This window comes from Labrus mixtus, chromosome 2, assembly GCF_963584025.1.
Source record: "Labrus mixtus chromosome 2, fLabMix1.1, whole genome shotgun sequence".
Lineage (NCBI taxonomy): Eukaryota > Metazoa > Chordata > Actinopteri > Labriformes > Labridae > Labrus > Labrus mixtus.
The window spans coordinates 16,387,155-16,403,397 of record NC_083613.1 but is presented as its reverse complement, the minus strand read 5'-3'; the positions used below and the strand labels follow the sequence as shown (position 1 = coordinate 16,403,397).

General features: G+C 43.1%; 1 protein-coding gene across 2 annotated transcripts; it reads left to right on the top strand.

The window, feature by feature from the left end:
- The first annotated feature begins 110 nt into the window (after positions 1 to 110).
- On the top strand, positions 111 to 15,743 carry LOC132986518 (N-acetylgalactosaminyltransferase 7-like). 2 transcript variants are annotated; one of them, XM_061052985.1, is made up of 15 exons: positions 111 to 686; positions 3,197 to 3,308; positions 3,502 to 3,817; positions 7,761 to 7,927; positions 8,178 to 8,308; positions 8,766 to 8,845; positions 9,733 to 9,915; positions 11,586 to 11,703; positions 11,790 to 11,912; positions 12,360 to 12,475; positions 14,246 to 14,348; positions 14,459 to 14,557; positions 15,090 to 15,218; positions 15,316 to 15,346; positions 15,514 to 15,743. In XM_061052985.1, exons 1-15 carry the CDS (start codon positions 564 to 566, stop codon positions 15,618 to 15,620), a joined length of 1,938 nt encoding a protein of 645 aa, XP_060908968.1. In that variant the 5' UTR covers positions 111 to 563; the 3' UTR covers positions 15,621 to 15,743. The 2 variants fall into 2 exon arrangements, with proteins under 2 accessions (XP_060908968.1, XP_060908961.1); XM_061052978.1 differs by lacking the exon at positions 9,733 to 9,915 and adding an exon at positions 10,127 to 10,309 and having other exon boundaries at positions 112 to 686.
- Positions 15,744 to 16,243: the final 500 nt, after the last annotated feature.

The window sequence follows — 16,243 nt, the reverse complement described above, 5'->3', positions numbered from 1 at the left end:
TGCCATGCTAATTAGATCCTGCAGTCTGTTAATTATGATCTTTGTCATGATGTATGCATTCCAGTCCTATGTGACTCTACAGCCTGCTAAGGACAGGTTGAGTCTGGGAACAGGTGGAGTCTGAGGAAGGAACTCCTGTTTGACAGCATACACCCGAAAAACCTGCTGCTGGATCCGCATCCGTGTTCGGATCTGAACCAGGGCTCAGTGTGAGGGGGATCCAAGTGAAGTACTTATGGAAAAATGATGCTGAATAATTAATTTAAAACCAGACGACACAGTTTAACTCACTGGTTCAGACTGAGCTGGACCAGTGTCGGCGTTAGCAGGGGTTGTCCGAGAGCAGAGAGGAAGGAAAAAACCGGAACATCGACCTGCTGGAGCTGTAACTCTGTAATGTTAACAGAGAGTCTGATCTGAACGTCTTCAGCTTCCGTGTTCAGACTTACAGCTACACAGCTAGCTGAAAGCTCAGGTAGCTCTTAGCTCAGGTAGCTTCCAGCCTGTTAGCTCCTGTCAGCAGCAGCTAACCTAGCCTAGCTCATCGTGTCATACGCTTCAGAATGAGGCTGAAGGTGGGCTTTCTCCTGCGGTCTCTGGTGGTCATCGGGACGTTCCTGGCTCTGGTGGTCGTCTGGTCCTCTCTGTCCCCCAAACCCAGCGAGGACAACCCCTTTAGCAGACAGGTAAGTTTAGTTAACCAAAAGCTAACCAAAGCTAACCAAAGCTAACCAGCTAACCAGCTGAGAGTTAACTGTAAAAAAGATCGTAGTCAGAGTGTGTTTTATAGGTGTTTATCTACCGTGTTTAGTTAGTTACAGGTGTGTTTATGATGCCTGATAATGACAGGGGGCTCACGTTTAGATAATGGTTGTCATGGTGATTTACTCCAGCTAGCTGCTGATGCTGAAACAAACACACACAGGGGTGTAACGTTACTCGCTGGGTTTATGTAGTTGTGGTTTTTATACTGTGTATACTGTAAATCACATTCAGTCCAGAATACACATCCGGATACGTCATCATTCTGCCGTCACCAAGCCGGAACTGCTCAACCATGTACAGGTGACAGGTGAGTTCAGGTGATAGTTACAGTGTTAGACAAATGTCAAAGTAAAGAGGCAAAGCTTTATTTAAAGATCATACAGACTGCAGATTGTGTCACCTGTATATATTCACAATCACTGTATATACTACTGTGTGTGTGTGTGTGTGTGTGTGTGTGTGTGTGTGTGTGTGTCTGTCTGCTTGTCTGTTTGTCTGTCTGTCTGTCTGCTTGTCTGTCTGTCTGTGTGTGTCTGTCTGCTTGTCTGTCTGTCTGTGTGTGTGTCTGTCTGCTTGTCTGTCTGTGTGTGTGTGTGTGTCTGTCTGCTTGTCTGTCTGTCTGTCTGTGTGTGTGTGTGTGTGTGTGTGTGTGTGTGTGTGTGTGTGTGTGTGTGTGTGTGTGTGTGTGTGTGTGTGTGTGTGTGTGTGTGTGTGTGTGTGTGTGTGTGTGTCTGTCTGTGTGTCTGTCTGTCTGTCTGTCTGTCTGTCTGTGTGTGTGTGTGTGTGTGTGTGTGTGTGTGTGTGTGTGTCTGTCTGTCTGTCTGTCTGTCTACTTCATAAAAATATATATAGGCTACACTGCTCCATAAACAGTCTCATGAAAGCGTTGAAGTCCTGCCTTATTTTTAGCAGTAGGCTACATGGGTTTTAATGGTTTTTTATTTTATAATAATTTTTGTTTTGTTTTGGGCTTTTTATGCCTTTATTGTAGAGCTAGGACAGTGGATGGAGTAGGAAAGCAGGGACAGAGAGAGCGGGGAATGACATGCGGGAAAGGAGCAACAGGTCAGATTTGAGGCCTGGTCCGGCAGGTTTTGAGGATTTCAGCCCCTAACAACTCACCAACGGTGCCCCATTTTAGTGTTTTTTTTAAAGAATTTTCACACGCTCTGACAGAATATTAGCTTTCAAAAGAGACCTTATCTGTGCTTGTGGTGTAAACTGTTCAAGATAAGCCTTCAATTTCCTTATGACATGTCTGCATAGATATATATAGACACATTTTTTGCCATCAACAAGTTTCACAAAAGTTTGGACAGGGTCCTGTTTGTCACTCTGTAGAATCACTTTATCTTTTAGCAACACTATCTGTTCGCTGAGGAGACCGCTTTGTGCCATTGTCAGTGGAATCTTTTACCTTTCTTGATACAAGATTTCAGCTGATGAACAGTCCAGGATCTCCTTTTGTCTTATTTTACATTTCATAATCCTCCTAATATGTTCAATGGGTGACAAGTCAGGACTATGGGAAGGCCTGTTTATCAGTCGCACTCTTTAACCACAGAGCCTTGGTGTTGCAATACTTGCACAATGTGGTTTGTCATTCTCTTGATCATGTAATCAAGGCTTTCCCGCAAAAAAATGTTGTCTATTTGTCAGCATATGTTGCTGCTTAACCTGTCGGCATTAGGGGAGCATTCACAAATCTGCAGTTTACCCATGCCTCATGCGCTAAAGCCCCACACCCACATACCATCACTGATGCTGGCTTTGAACTGAGCTAGCGCTGAGAGCTGATAACAAGCCGGATGGTCCCTCCTCTCTTTAGCCCAGAGGACGCACCGCCATTATTTCCAAACAGGAAGTCAGATTTTGACTCATCAGACTTCAGGGGCAGTATGGTGGTGCAGTGGTTAGCACTGTCACCTCACAGCAGGAAGGTCACTGGTTCAAATCCCAGTCAGACAGGGCCTTTCTGTATCAGGTTTGCATTTTCTCCCAATACGTGGGTTCTCTCGGAGGCTTCCTCCCACATTGCAGAGACATGCTCGGATATGTTGTGTTATTGCTGTTTTCAATCAAATATGGTGTTTCCCTTTGTCACATTCTGTTTTCATTCATATGACACACGTCACAACTTTTTAGAAACGTTTTAGGTTTTAAAATATAGTTTATTCATTTATCTATTGTAGCATCCCTCCAAAAGATGGTAGGACTCTTGAACTGATGATTTTATTGTTGATTTCGAAGCAAACGAAACCACATAAACCACCCAAACCACTGCAAGAGCTTAATGTATCTTCCGGGGTTGCTGAATGTTAAACATCAGCTCAAAAAGAAAAGCCATTCAGAAATACTGAAGTACTTTCACAGATGTGTTCCTGTCAGTGGTGGTCTCAATTATGTTTAAATCCTCAATTTGGTCTTACAGGAGAATGTTGCCCTGCCCAGAGCTGACCCTGCAGACCAGTTTAAGCCTGTGGTGCCCTGGCCTCATGTGGAGGGGGTAGAGGTTGACCTTCACTCCATTCGACAAAAACATGGTGAGACTCCTTTTTTAATATACATAAACACACTGCGCTCTGAGACTGCCTACACAGTACACACACTCAACGTGCACACACACTCCCCCTATACTCACACTCCACCTGTGAGAGGAGGAGTCAGGAGCAGGTGTGAGATGACCTGATGGATCATATGTTCTGATGCTTTGGCTCCTGGTTTTCCCTCCGTCAGGAACCATCAACCCCCAGAAGGTGGAGGAGCAGCCCAACGAGAAGCAGGTGATCCAGCAGCAGTACGTGACGTTCAGACCCCATAGTCACGCCTACACCAGCCCCGTCCTGAAGACAGGAATCCTGGGTAACTTTGAGCCTCAAGAACCAGAGCCTCCAGGGGTCCCTAATGGTCCTGGAGAGGGGGCCAAACCCTTCGTCCTGGGTCCAGAGTACAAAGACGCCGTACAGGCCTCCGTCAAAGAGTTTGGCTTCAACATGGTGGCCAGTGACATGATCTCTCTGGACAGAAGCATCAGCGACATTCGCCATGAAGAGTGAGTCACAGTGTTTACACTGTTAATGGATCAGTGTTTGTCTAAACGTCTGAATAATTATCACAGTCTGAGTGTCACTATCACATCACAGCAAACATGATGAATGAAATCACGCAGGGTCAGCTACTTTTAGATAAACAATCAAAGAAAGGAAGATATTTAGTAAAAGACAAAAGGATTAATTCATGAATAATCTTTAACACTGGTGGAGTTATCCTTCTACTAACACATGCTAACAGCTTGAGTATTTGACTGATGTATCTTGTTGCAATCATCCGTCACCCACCCACCCACACACACACACACACACATACACATACACACACACACACACACACACACAAAAACACTCACACATAGACGAATGTGGAGTGGGTGTGCCTGGTACACACTCAATGAACAGGTTGTGGCTAACTGGTCTGACAGATCCACATACAATCAAACCATCACAGTGGCTTCACTTTGATTCATAGCGCTGTAACCACACAGATTTTAGCCAGGTGTTGCATCTAAAATCCTCAAACTAAACATCAATAAAAAAACAAGCATTTTAAACGTATTGTTCACGTCATTTTGTAGACAGAGATGACAAATCATGAAATTAAACATTAGTGATTACAAACAAAAACATGGTAACAGACACTCATTATATGTTCTGTGTGTTGGCATGTTTCTAAAGTCTAACACTTTCAAGATTCTCATAAAAATTAGAAATGTCTGAACCAAACTCCAATCAAAAAAAACCAAACATTTTTAAAGTTGTTTCTTTTTGTCGTAGAGACAGACCTGGCAAATTCCGAAATTCAGACTTTTTTTTTTTTTTTTTTTTTTACAAATCCTCATCATGATGTCGTTATTTCAGCATCCTTTCAGCCTGGTTATTGTCATTAAATGCGTTTATTTTAGGTTCATAGCACTGTAGTAAGACAGACTTCAGCTGACTTGTTAGATACAATGAAACTGCCACTCGGTGGAGAAAGATGCTAGCTGGTGTCCATCAGAGAATCCTGGTACTGATCCGAGCTAACAAGTCCTGAAACTGGGACCTGGTCAGCCTCAAGGAGCTGAGGCAGCAGAGAGGTTCATCCAGACACAGTTCACAGAGGAGAAGGGAGATTAACCCAGATGAGGCCATTTTTTTCTTTTTTCTTTTTTCTAAATGTTGGTGACGGGGCAAAGTCATCCAGACACAGTTAACCATCAGGTCCTAATTGCCAAACTGGTTTGAGTCATATTTAACTGGTAGAAGTCAATGTTTCTGTGAACAACCAACGTTCATCAGCTCTTAATTTATGCACTGGGGTACCACAAGGATCGATAATTGGCCCACTTTTGTTTAGTTTATAATGATCTGCCGTCGGTTTGCCCTGACATCAAAACACAAATGTATGCAGACGACACCGTAGTATATTTGCACGCCAAGACAAAACATCTGGCTGCTGCCCAACTCACCAAAGCCATGAATCAGATAACCAATTGGCTAAACCGTTCATGCCTTCAACTTAATGTAAATAAAACTGTAGGAATGTTTTTCACAAAAAGACAATGTAATATTGTTTCGAATATAATAATTTCTGGTCAAAACATTAGTATTGTGCCGCAATTTAAGTATCTGGGTGTTATTATTGATTCTAATCTCTCTTTTAAAGCGCACATTAAGAAAGTGTGCAATAGGGTCAAATTTAGCCTCATCAATTTTAAATATATTAGAAATGCACTAACTTTTAATGCTGCCAAACTGTTTATGGATGCCATGATTATGTCACATCTGACATACTGTATGACAAGCTGGGGTCGAACTAGCAGCTTGTCATTAAAGCCATTAGCTACTCTCTACAAGAAAACCCTCAAAGTATTAGACCAGAAGCCTAACAGTTCACATCATTGTATTATATTAAATAACCATAAACTGCTGAGCTGGGAATATGTTATCAAATACAAAAACATCTGCCTGGTCTACAAAATTCAGCATAACACTGCTCCTCCTCCTTTGAACTCATTCACAATCCAAAATAACAGTCAGATCACTAGAATCCCACACAAGGTGACCTTCTAATTCTATTTAGGAAGAGCACATTTGGCCAGCTATCATTTTCTGTTAGAGCAATACAAAACTGGAATTCACTGCCCACCACGATCAAAGATATACATAGATACTCCACCTTTACAACACATCTTAAAACATGGCTGTCTGACAACTATAACTGCACACATTAATCCCTGTCAGATGGGATATGTGTGTTTGATGTGACATAGTCATTGCTGCTGCCGCTGCTGTCTGCCTCCATTTTATGTCTTGTATGTGCTTTCAATGTGGCCTCTATGATTATTTTTTTCCCTTGTCGCCCCAGTATTGTCTTTATTGCATGAACTGCTTTGATTGTGCTTTGTTTGTGCCTGCTCCAATTGTGTGTGATATGTTGTATGTCTATTTGTTTTTCCTTTCCTTTTGCTTAGGCCTGTTGTAATTACAATTTGTAGTGTATTTTATTGTATTTTAAATCTTAACAATTGCATTTTAGGTTGCCTACTGACAACTGGCTGGAAATTAGTCGTAAAGGCTAAAGCTGCTTCTTTTACTGTACAGTAAATTAAATGGGACTGTCCACGAAACAATTAACAAATAAACTAAATTCTGTGGGGTAAACTGAACCAGTAACTTTTGGTTGGATTTGTTTCCCTGGAGATTACAACGGTCATAGCAAACATTAAACTGGATGAATACATGTACATGATGTTTTATTTCTTACTTATTTATTTTTTTAAATCATCAGTAAAAACCTTTTTAGATACTTATGAATGGTAATAATGCCAATAAGAAATTGGATGGATGTATTACAAAGTTTAATTCATTCTTATTGTTTAATTAAACTGCAATAGAGTTTTTAAGGGGGTTCAACTTAACTTACTGGAGGAAGTTATATTTTCAAGGCCCCTTTGAGTTAATAGGCAATATCTTAAATTAAGAGTAGATCTGTTCACTGTATTTCTGTCTCATTTTTTCTTTTTCTTGTCTGGAGAACCAGATAAGTACAAAGCCCCCCACCCCCACCCTACTCTCCCCTCGCTGCATGGTAGCACATCTCGATTGGGTAGCACTCATTGTTATAAAATCTGTGCCATTTGGAAGCACGTTCTATTTTGATCGTTTCGTTGGGTGTGTCTAAATTCACTCCGAATAACGTGAAGAACAGAGTGAAATTATAATGTGGAAGAAAGATATTACCAAGTGGAAACACTATATTACTGTAATGCAATCCTTTTCATTTCATTGATAAATGCGATTAATTGCAATCAATTCATTGCAAAGCCTGTCATTAATCAGATTATTTTTTAATCGGTTGACAGAACTTTTTTAAAATATGTCTTCTGTTACCGCTAAGCCTTAGTGTGTGGTTTTCCGTAGACTTGTGCAACTCTCCACACCCTCTGTAGACACACAGCTTTGGAAACATCAGGCTGCATGTTGTAATGTAACAATCAAATCCACCCCAATGAAACAGCGTGACACAAAGGCATTAACATCACGGAGGAGGAGATTTAAATTCAAGAGTGGATCCATAATTATAGGTTATTACAACTTTGTGTTGTGTGTGTGTATATGTGTTAGAGGGATCCTGCTCCCACATGCAGTACAGTCCTGAAAACATTACCTGGCTAGACTGAGGACATGAACTTCTGAATCTGTTCATCCCATCTCACACACTTTGTTTTCAGACTGAGCCAGTGCAGAGGAGATCACGATAACTGGGAGAACTGTACCAGAATAAACTGTGAACCTTAATGCACACCATGTTCATGTTATAGAAAGTATACGATTTATTTATCCATAAAACACCGCAGTTTACACTGAAACCTGTCATGAAACATGAAGGTGTGATTAACCTGCACCAAGAGGCTAGACTACAATGCCACTAACCTGCTGTGTGTCTGTCCTGTCCAGGTGTAAGTACTGGCACTATGACGACAGACTGCTGACCTCCAGTGTGGTGATCGTGTTCCATAATGAAGGCTGGTCTACACTGATGAGGACGGTCCACAGTGTGATCAAGAGGACTCCCAGGGTATACCTGGCTGAGATCGTCTTGATCGACGACTTCAGCAACAAAGGTCAGACTTACCTGCGGATACATACAGAGTAGCAGAACTGGTACCAAATATTTACCATTCAGGAATGTCAGACAGACATGAAGTAGCATTTTCTGACTGAACCAGCAATACCTGACTAAACAGGCAATGTCTGACTGAACCATTACAGTCTGTCTAAAGTGTTTAACCATGACACCGACTCACTTTTTTTTAACGTGGCTCTGTGGATGGTCACATAAATTTGTGTGTGTGTGTGTGTGTGTGTGTGCAGCCCACCTGAAGGAGCGTCTGGAAGAATACCTCAAACAGTGGAACGGTCTGGTGAAACTGTTCAGGAATGAGAAGAGAGAAGGACTCATCCAGGCCAGGAGCATCGGAGCCAAGAAGGCCACTAAAGGAGAGGTACCCGATAATGTCACTGATGCTGCCACACACACACACACACACACACACACACACACACACACACACACACACACACACACACACATACACACACATACCTGGTACAACTAGTCAGTATCATTGTCTGTATAGGTGTTCAAGAAAGAGCTGGGTCTTTAGCTTTTTCTTAAAGGTGCAAAGGAACTCTGCGGATTGAAGGCGGGGGGGGGGGGGGGGGAGCCATTTTTGTCCCAGTTTTTTAAATGAGCAGCAGGGATTTAAATTTGATGGGAGCAGTAACTGGGAGCCAGTGTAAGGCAAGGAACAGCTGAGTGACATGTGCTCTTACGGGCACAAAACATGAACAGTTTTTGGTTGACAAGGGGATTTAGTTCTATTGTTGGAGTTTTACCAGACATCAACACAAACAAAGGAACACACACATCAGGTGTTTATATGTGTGTCTGTCCTCCAGGTGCTGATCTACCTGGATGCTCACTGTGAGGTTGGAGTCAACTGGTACGCTCCTCTGGTCGCTCCTATATCAAAAGACAGGTAACAAACACACACACAAACACAGATACATGTGATACTGTTTCAATGAGTTTAGAATATAGACTGTAAATATTAATGGGCGAAGCCTGAGTGACGTCAGCCATTTGTTACATCAGGGGGCTCCGGAGGCTCATTGGCCACAGCAGCCATGCTGGAAATCCTGTCTCTAAATTTCAGACAGCCTAACGACAGGCTGAGAGCTGGAGTAACCGTTACATCGCGCCCACCAGTATAAACACAAAAAGTGAGCATTAACTCCACAGAGATTGCAGTTTAGGACTAATGGATAGCTCAGTTTTAACCCACAGCCTAAACCCCAAAGAGAGCCCCACTTAAACCCCACAGAGCCCCCAGCCAAAAACCTAGACAGAGCCAGCTTGAACTCCACACAGAGCCCATATTAAATGCCACAGAGGGCACAGCTTAAACCCCATGGCTCAATCTTAAACAAACAGCATGCCCAGGTTTAACCTGACAGAGAGACAATTTTTAACCCCATGGAAAACTCAGCTTTAACCCCACACAGAGCCCCTCATTAACCCCACACTGGTGCCTCTTCGATGGCGTAACATTAGTGACCAAGTGTGTGATTTTACTTGGGTTTCAGGCGTTGCCGAAGCACAAGAGGCATGGTGTGTAAACAGAAAGTGGGAGCTTCACAGATACACTTACACACATACACACTCAGACACAGAGCACGCCTCTCTGCTGGTTCTGACGTTTTACAGCCACCCTCAGTGATAGATGAATTCATCAGCTGTTTTGCCTCTATCATTTACATTGATGGCGTGTGTTACTGGGTCATAAAGGTCCTGCCTTGAACTGGCAACGTAAAGGGCCTTCTGTGTATTTTGTGTGTGTGTGTGTGTGTGTGTGTGTGTGTGTAGGACAGTGTGCACAGTACCTCTCATAGATTATATAGATGGTAATGAGTACACCGTGGAGCCCCAGCAGGGTGGAGATGAGGACGGGCTGGCTCGGGGAGCATGGGACTGGAGTCTGCTTTGGAAGAGAGTCCCACTGAGCAACAGAGAGAAGGCCAAGAGAAAACACACCACTCAGCCTTACCGGTACTCACTCTTCAGAGAGCAGACAGCATGCTAACACTCATCCCTGTTCTGTTTGTTTCTCCATCTCCACCCCTCTATCCACCCCACGTCTTTGTGCTTTCACTGTCACTGCCGTCTGTGTCCACCTGTTTGTGTCCTGCATGTACGCTTTCCCCATATCCCTTCACTCCCCATGTATCCTGTATGCATGGCCCCATCCTGCCTCTGTCAGAACGGTGTGTACGGTGCCTCTGGTCGACTCCATCGACGGACAGAAGTACGACATCGGGCCCCAGGGTGGAGGAGACGAGGACGGCTTCGCTAGAGGTGCCTGGGACTGGAGCTTGCTCTGGAAGAGAGTCCCTCTAGGAGACAGAGAAAAAAAACTGAGACAGAGTCGCACTGAGCCATATAGGTACACAAAACAAACACCTCCAAAGTAGACAGTGTCACCTCAGACTAACAGATTCAAACTACAGCACAACTTGTTTCTAATAATGAGCCTTTAACATAACTACAATGTATAGTAAAATATGTTTTGTAGTCATGTAAAGTAACTAATAATAGTTAACTTTCCATCTCCACAATTGCCAGCTGTGAAACTAAAGTCCTGCTCACGTGTCCTCATGATATGAGTGGGACCTTATTGGTTCCAAAAGGACAATATAGTTAGAGAATAAGTAAGGTTTTAAAATAAAATAAACAACCCAATAAAGTCCCAACAAAGCAAAGTAAAGAAATAGAACTTTAATCAAGTGCACGAAAAGAAAGATATAAATAAAATATTGAAAACTCTGCTATGGTATTGTTAATTATAGCGACAGTGGTTTAAGCGTAGTGACATTATTTAAGAGTATAGTGATGGTAACGGAGTGTGTAGTGACATCAATAAGGGTTTTAATGATATGAAAAGTTTACAATAAAAAGAGAGATATATGATTGAGTTTAACCGACTAACTAACTAAACACTGTTGTCACGCTGTGGGGGGAAACATCTGTCCTGACCACTTCCTCCTCTGCTCTTTAAGCTGTTCAGAGTTTAGTTTGTTGTCTTATTGGATGTTGTCTTACCGGTTGTTGTCTTACCGGTTGTTGTCTTACCGGTTGTTGTCTTATTGGATGTTGTCTTATTGGATGTTGTCTAACCGGTTGTCGTCTTATTGGATGTTGTCTAACCGGTTGTTGTCATAATGGTTGTCGTCTTACCAGTCTGACTCTGTGGTGTTCAGTGTTAATAACTTAAACTGCTAAGTCTTTAAACGGTATTGCACCTCTGTGAGAAACGACTGAGTCCTGATCCAAACAGGGTCAGTGCTGGGTCATGGTGTCGGGTCTGTGCTGAGGGTGAACTGGGGATCGCTCTGGTGTCATTGGGTTTCCGATTGGGGCACCATCACTTCCCCCTCCCTCCCCTGAACCTTTTCATTCATCTTGTCTGTGTGTTGGTCTCTTTCTCAGCTCTGCTTTCACTTACTTCCATGTGTTCTGATACTGTCTGATCTGATCAAGTCTGTGTGCTAACTGACAGTAATAACAGTAACTGACTGACTGAGAGGATCTTGTTAATTAACCAGAAAAAGTACTGATGATGTTGCTGATTCTCACTGATGCATGTAAGTTTCTTTGCACTTGTTTGAGTCCTCCTCTGTGTGTATGTGTGTGTTTGTTTACACATGTATGTGTACCTGCAGGTCTCCTGCCATGGCGGGGGGTCTGTTTGCTATAGAGAGAGACTTCTTCTTTGAGCTGGGTCTGTATGATCCGGGACTGCAGATCTGGGGAGGAGAAAACTTTGAAATATCATACAAGGTACACACAGAGTACTACAATTTCTACACACCTTATAATATGGTTTCAGAGTATTTTTTACATTCTGTACTTTAACGTGTTTGTAGATCTGGCAGTGTGGCGGTCAGCTCCTCTTCGTGCCATGCTCCCGGGTCGGTCACATCTACAGGCTACATGGTTGGCAGGGTAACCCGCCGCCTGCACACGTTGGAGCATCACCGACTCTGAAGGTAGAGCAGCTCACACTGAGACACAGCTGACACTTCAGCACAAGAACTTACGGATAAACATCTTAGGGCTGCTGTGTATTTTTGTCCTTTATATCACATTTTTGTTTCAAGTTCAATAAGTATGTGTTTGTCGAAATGTTATGCATTGAAATTATTTTGAGTTAATATGTTTCTTCCCTTTTACATTAGACAATTAAGACATATATCAAAAAAGGATGACCCCTGTAAATGACCAGAAATACAATTAATTTGAAATGTCTTATCAAATGTAAATTTTCACCCTTTCAAATTTGTGTGCACAGTTTCATGAGTTTTTAAAGATGTTCAGCCCCTTTAAAAAATGCTCCTCGCTATGTAGAGCAGGAATTATAGGGCCTCAATGTTGGTGCCAGGGCCCTGAAAAAAATCAACATACAATACTATGTATACGTGTATGTCTCTGAACAGAACTATGTGCGGGTGGTGGAGGTTTGGTGGGATGAATATAAGGACTTTTTTTATGCAAGTCGGCCTGAGACTCTGACGCTGGCTTACGGAGACATCAGTGAGCTCAAACGATTCAGGTAAGACAGTTTTTAATATGATCAATTCTTTATGCTCTTCCAATCCCACTGTTTATTCCCTCTGAGTTTAGCAGTTGTCACTTACCTGTCTTAGACATACTGACACAGTTAACCAGCATTAGTCCATTCAGATTGTTAGGGCCAAATCTTCACAATGTGACTGTTTCTAAAAAAAAAAAAAAAGTCAAAGGCAGACCTTGGCATGCTGATCCCCAGGAGCATAGATTAGCTTTTGAAACATGCAATGTCACCTCTCTGACCAGGAAGGAACCAGAGTTGTACGAGAGGTGGTGCGTGATTAACTAGTTAAAGTAAGGCTCACATCCATGCACAGCAACGGTTCTGGAGTGGGGCAAGATTATCTCCCTTCTGGAGTTTCCTAAGGGTGTGAGGCTCTGGGAGGTTGTTAAGTTACTCTGACTGTGGGTTGTGCTTATGCACCAAACAGCAAGAGTATGCAGCCTCCTTGGAGTCAAGTATTGGAATAAGTTCTTCTAAGGGAACTTTATTTATGTACTGAGGGTTTTCAAAGCCCACATGGGCAATAATGGAGAAACCTAGAGAGAGAGACGACAGGGAGGATGGCCTGCCCGATTTGAACCACTGTGGTGTTATTTCATTGGACTTTTGTACTCGTCATGGATTGGCAATAACAAACACCATATTTGACCAAGTGTGATTCATAGAGGAACCTGGTACCAAAATAACCTCAGCCACAGATCAATCATCGACTTTGATGTCGTATGATCACATCATTAGCTGTATGTCGGACAATAGGGTGACGAAAGGCGCAGGGGAGGCTACCAGACAAACCTAGTAAACCTAAAGGTGTAGTACAGGTGAACTGGGTGTGTCTGGCAAAGGCCCTTGTCCCTTAGGTCAGTGGGTCGGCCATGTCCAAAGACTACATTCTGGAAGCGGCTGCTAAGAGTTGTGGTCTGGAGACCGGCAGTGCCTGTTGTGGTTGATACCTTAAAACCTGTTGGAGAACATCAGCAGTGAAGGAAGCTGCCAGGCTGAAGAAGAAGGCTTGTTTAGCCCAGGGGTCTCCAGAAACAGCTGACAGGTACTGGGTGGCCCCTACTTTCTGGTTGAGAGGTGACTGACTTTACCACTGAGACGGTGGTTGTGGAGTGAGTCGCTGCCTCAAGCAAAAGTGTTTGAGTGTCTCAGATCTTGTTTACATTGATGGTAAAATGGATCATGAGGTTGACAGACTGGTTGTTGATGCATTAGCAGTAATGTGGGTGTTGTACTGGACTGACATGGTTGAGATGGAACTGAGTTTGAAGGCAAAGCTTTGATTTACCTTTGATCTAAGTTCCAGCTGTGGTCATGAGCTTTGGGTAGTGGCTCAAAGAATGAGATCATAGATACAAACAGCTGAAATGAGTTCCCTCTGCATGGTGTCTGGGCTCAGCCTTAGAGACAGATATACAGAGCATGCTAAGAGTAGAGCCACTACTACTTGCATCTAAAGGAGTCAGTTGAGGTGATTTATTATTTGATTAAGATCCTCTTGGGAACCACCCTTTGGAGGTCTTCTGGCAATGTCAATTTGGGAGGAGACCCCAGGGTAGACCCAGAGCTGACTGGAGGGATTCCATATCCCATCTGGCCATCTGGAATCCCCCTAGTAAGATAGAATTCCCTCCTTTTACAAGGTCTGCTTTCATAAATCAATGTTGTATTACTTGTTAACTTGTTTTATATAAATATATTATTACTGTAACTTTCCTGTTTGTTATTTTTGTGTTTCATCGTCATCAGAGAGGAGCATCGCTGTAAGGGCTTCAAATGGTTCATGGAGGAGATCGCATATGACATCCCACTGAATTATCCTCTGCCACCTAAAAATGTGGAGTGGGGGGAGGTAAGAACACACACACACACACACACGCACACGCACACACAAACCCACTTTTGTGCACACACTCTGTGTTTGTTTCAGAGTTGTGTTCATCATGTTTTGACTGTGTGTAGATCCGGGGCTTAGACACCAGTTACTGTATCGACAGTATGGGACACACTAACGGCGGAAACGTGGAGATCGGACCCTGCCACAGGATGGGGGGAAACCAGGTACTGACCCACATGGAGCTTCTATTCTGGTTTGGACCTGTCTAACGAACAGCAGAGCAGTTCCAGTCTGTGTGATTCACTTTTAGATAAAGGAAATCTCTAACATTCCTGTAGGGAGGGGCTCTTTGTTACTATCCATATCACATTAACTTCAGGTTTTAGTTTGAACACTCCCTCGCTGGAGGAGAGGCCGATCTTAAATGATTCCTCAACAAAAGAAACCAACAGATCCTTCTCTTTAAAGATTCATGATTTATGTAAAACAGGCACGTCTGATCCACGACAACCACACCACCACATCCTCCCTTTCTTCTCTTTAAACTTCTCTGTGTTTTTGAGACTGAGAGCTAAGTTTGTCCAAACTCACTGTGTGTGTGTGTGTGTGTGTGTGTGTGTGTGTGTGTGTGTGTGTGTGTGTGTGTGTGTGTGTGTGTGTGTGTGTGTGTGTGTGTGTGTGTGTGTGTGTGTGTGTGTGTGTGTGTGTGTGTGTGTGTGTGTGTGTGTGTGTGTGTGTGTGTGTGTGTGTGTCTAGTTATTCCGGATCAATGAGGCTAACCAGCTGATGCAGTACGACCAGTGCATGACGACAGGAAAAGAGAACTCAGGTGTCATCATCACACATTGTGAGCGGAACCAGTACACTGACTGGAAGTACTTCAAGGTAACACACACTCATACACTCACACTTGAATACACACACTCACACACAGATCAGTACTGAACAGTACCTCACTGTGTTTTTGTTTCTGTGTTTTCAGGATATGAATCGGTTCACTCACGTGCCAACAGGTAAATATCTGCTCTGTTATTACTACATTTATTCTTCTTCGTCATCATCAGTGACATCATGTTAGCAAGAATGATGAAGTTACCTCTGACAGTAGTTGTCAGACTGCTGATGTCCTGTGTATTTATATGTGATGTGTGTAGTAATGTGCATTGTGTCTTTGTCCCAGGGAAGTGTCTGGACCGCTCCGACATGCTGCACACAGTGTTCATCTCGGACTGTGACACCAGTAAAACCAGTCAGAAGTGGGAGATGAACAACATTGTGGCTGTGTGACCAACTGGGACTCAGACATGAAGGCCGGGTGTAAAACACTCCTATTAGACTGTGATCCTGGTGACACACACACACACACACACACACACACACACACACACACACACACACACACACACACAAGTAACACTCTTGCTGGTCTGAACTGGACCCTTACTGGTCTCTTATCTGTTGATTTGGGCTCTCAGGTGTTTCAAATTTTCTCACTTTGATTTAAATTACTAAACCGTCTATTCTTTTAGTCCCCTTATCATACTCACTCACCTCACTAACCAAAGAGTCCTTTCTATTGGTGGAGGAGCCAGTGACATCATTAATGTGGTAACCAGGCGACGTGTCATTGTAGGTTCAGGTTCAGACCGCATCAAGATGTTAATGTTGAAGAGAAACTCTCAGATGAGACCGACCTGAGCAAATCAAAGTCCTGCTTTGTTAAATTCATGATTTAAAAAATCAATATGTTTACCTGATCAGACTCTATCAGTCAGAGAGCATGAACCTTATCTGAGAACAGAGCCAGTAAACACATGGACAACAGACACACTGTGAACTCTGAGAAACTGAACTATAATTCTTTATTCTCAGAGACATTCTCATTATTCCCACTTTAAAGGGTCTCCTCT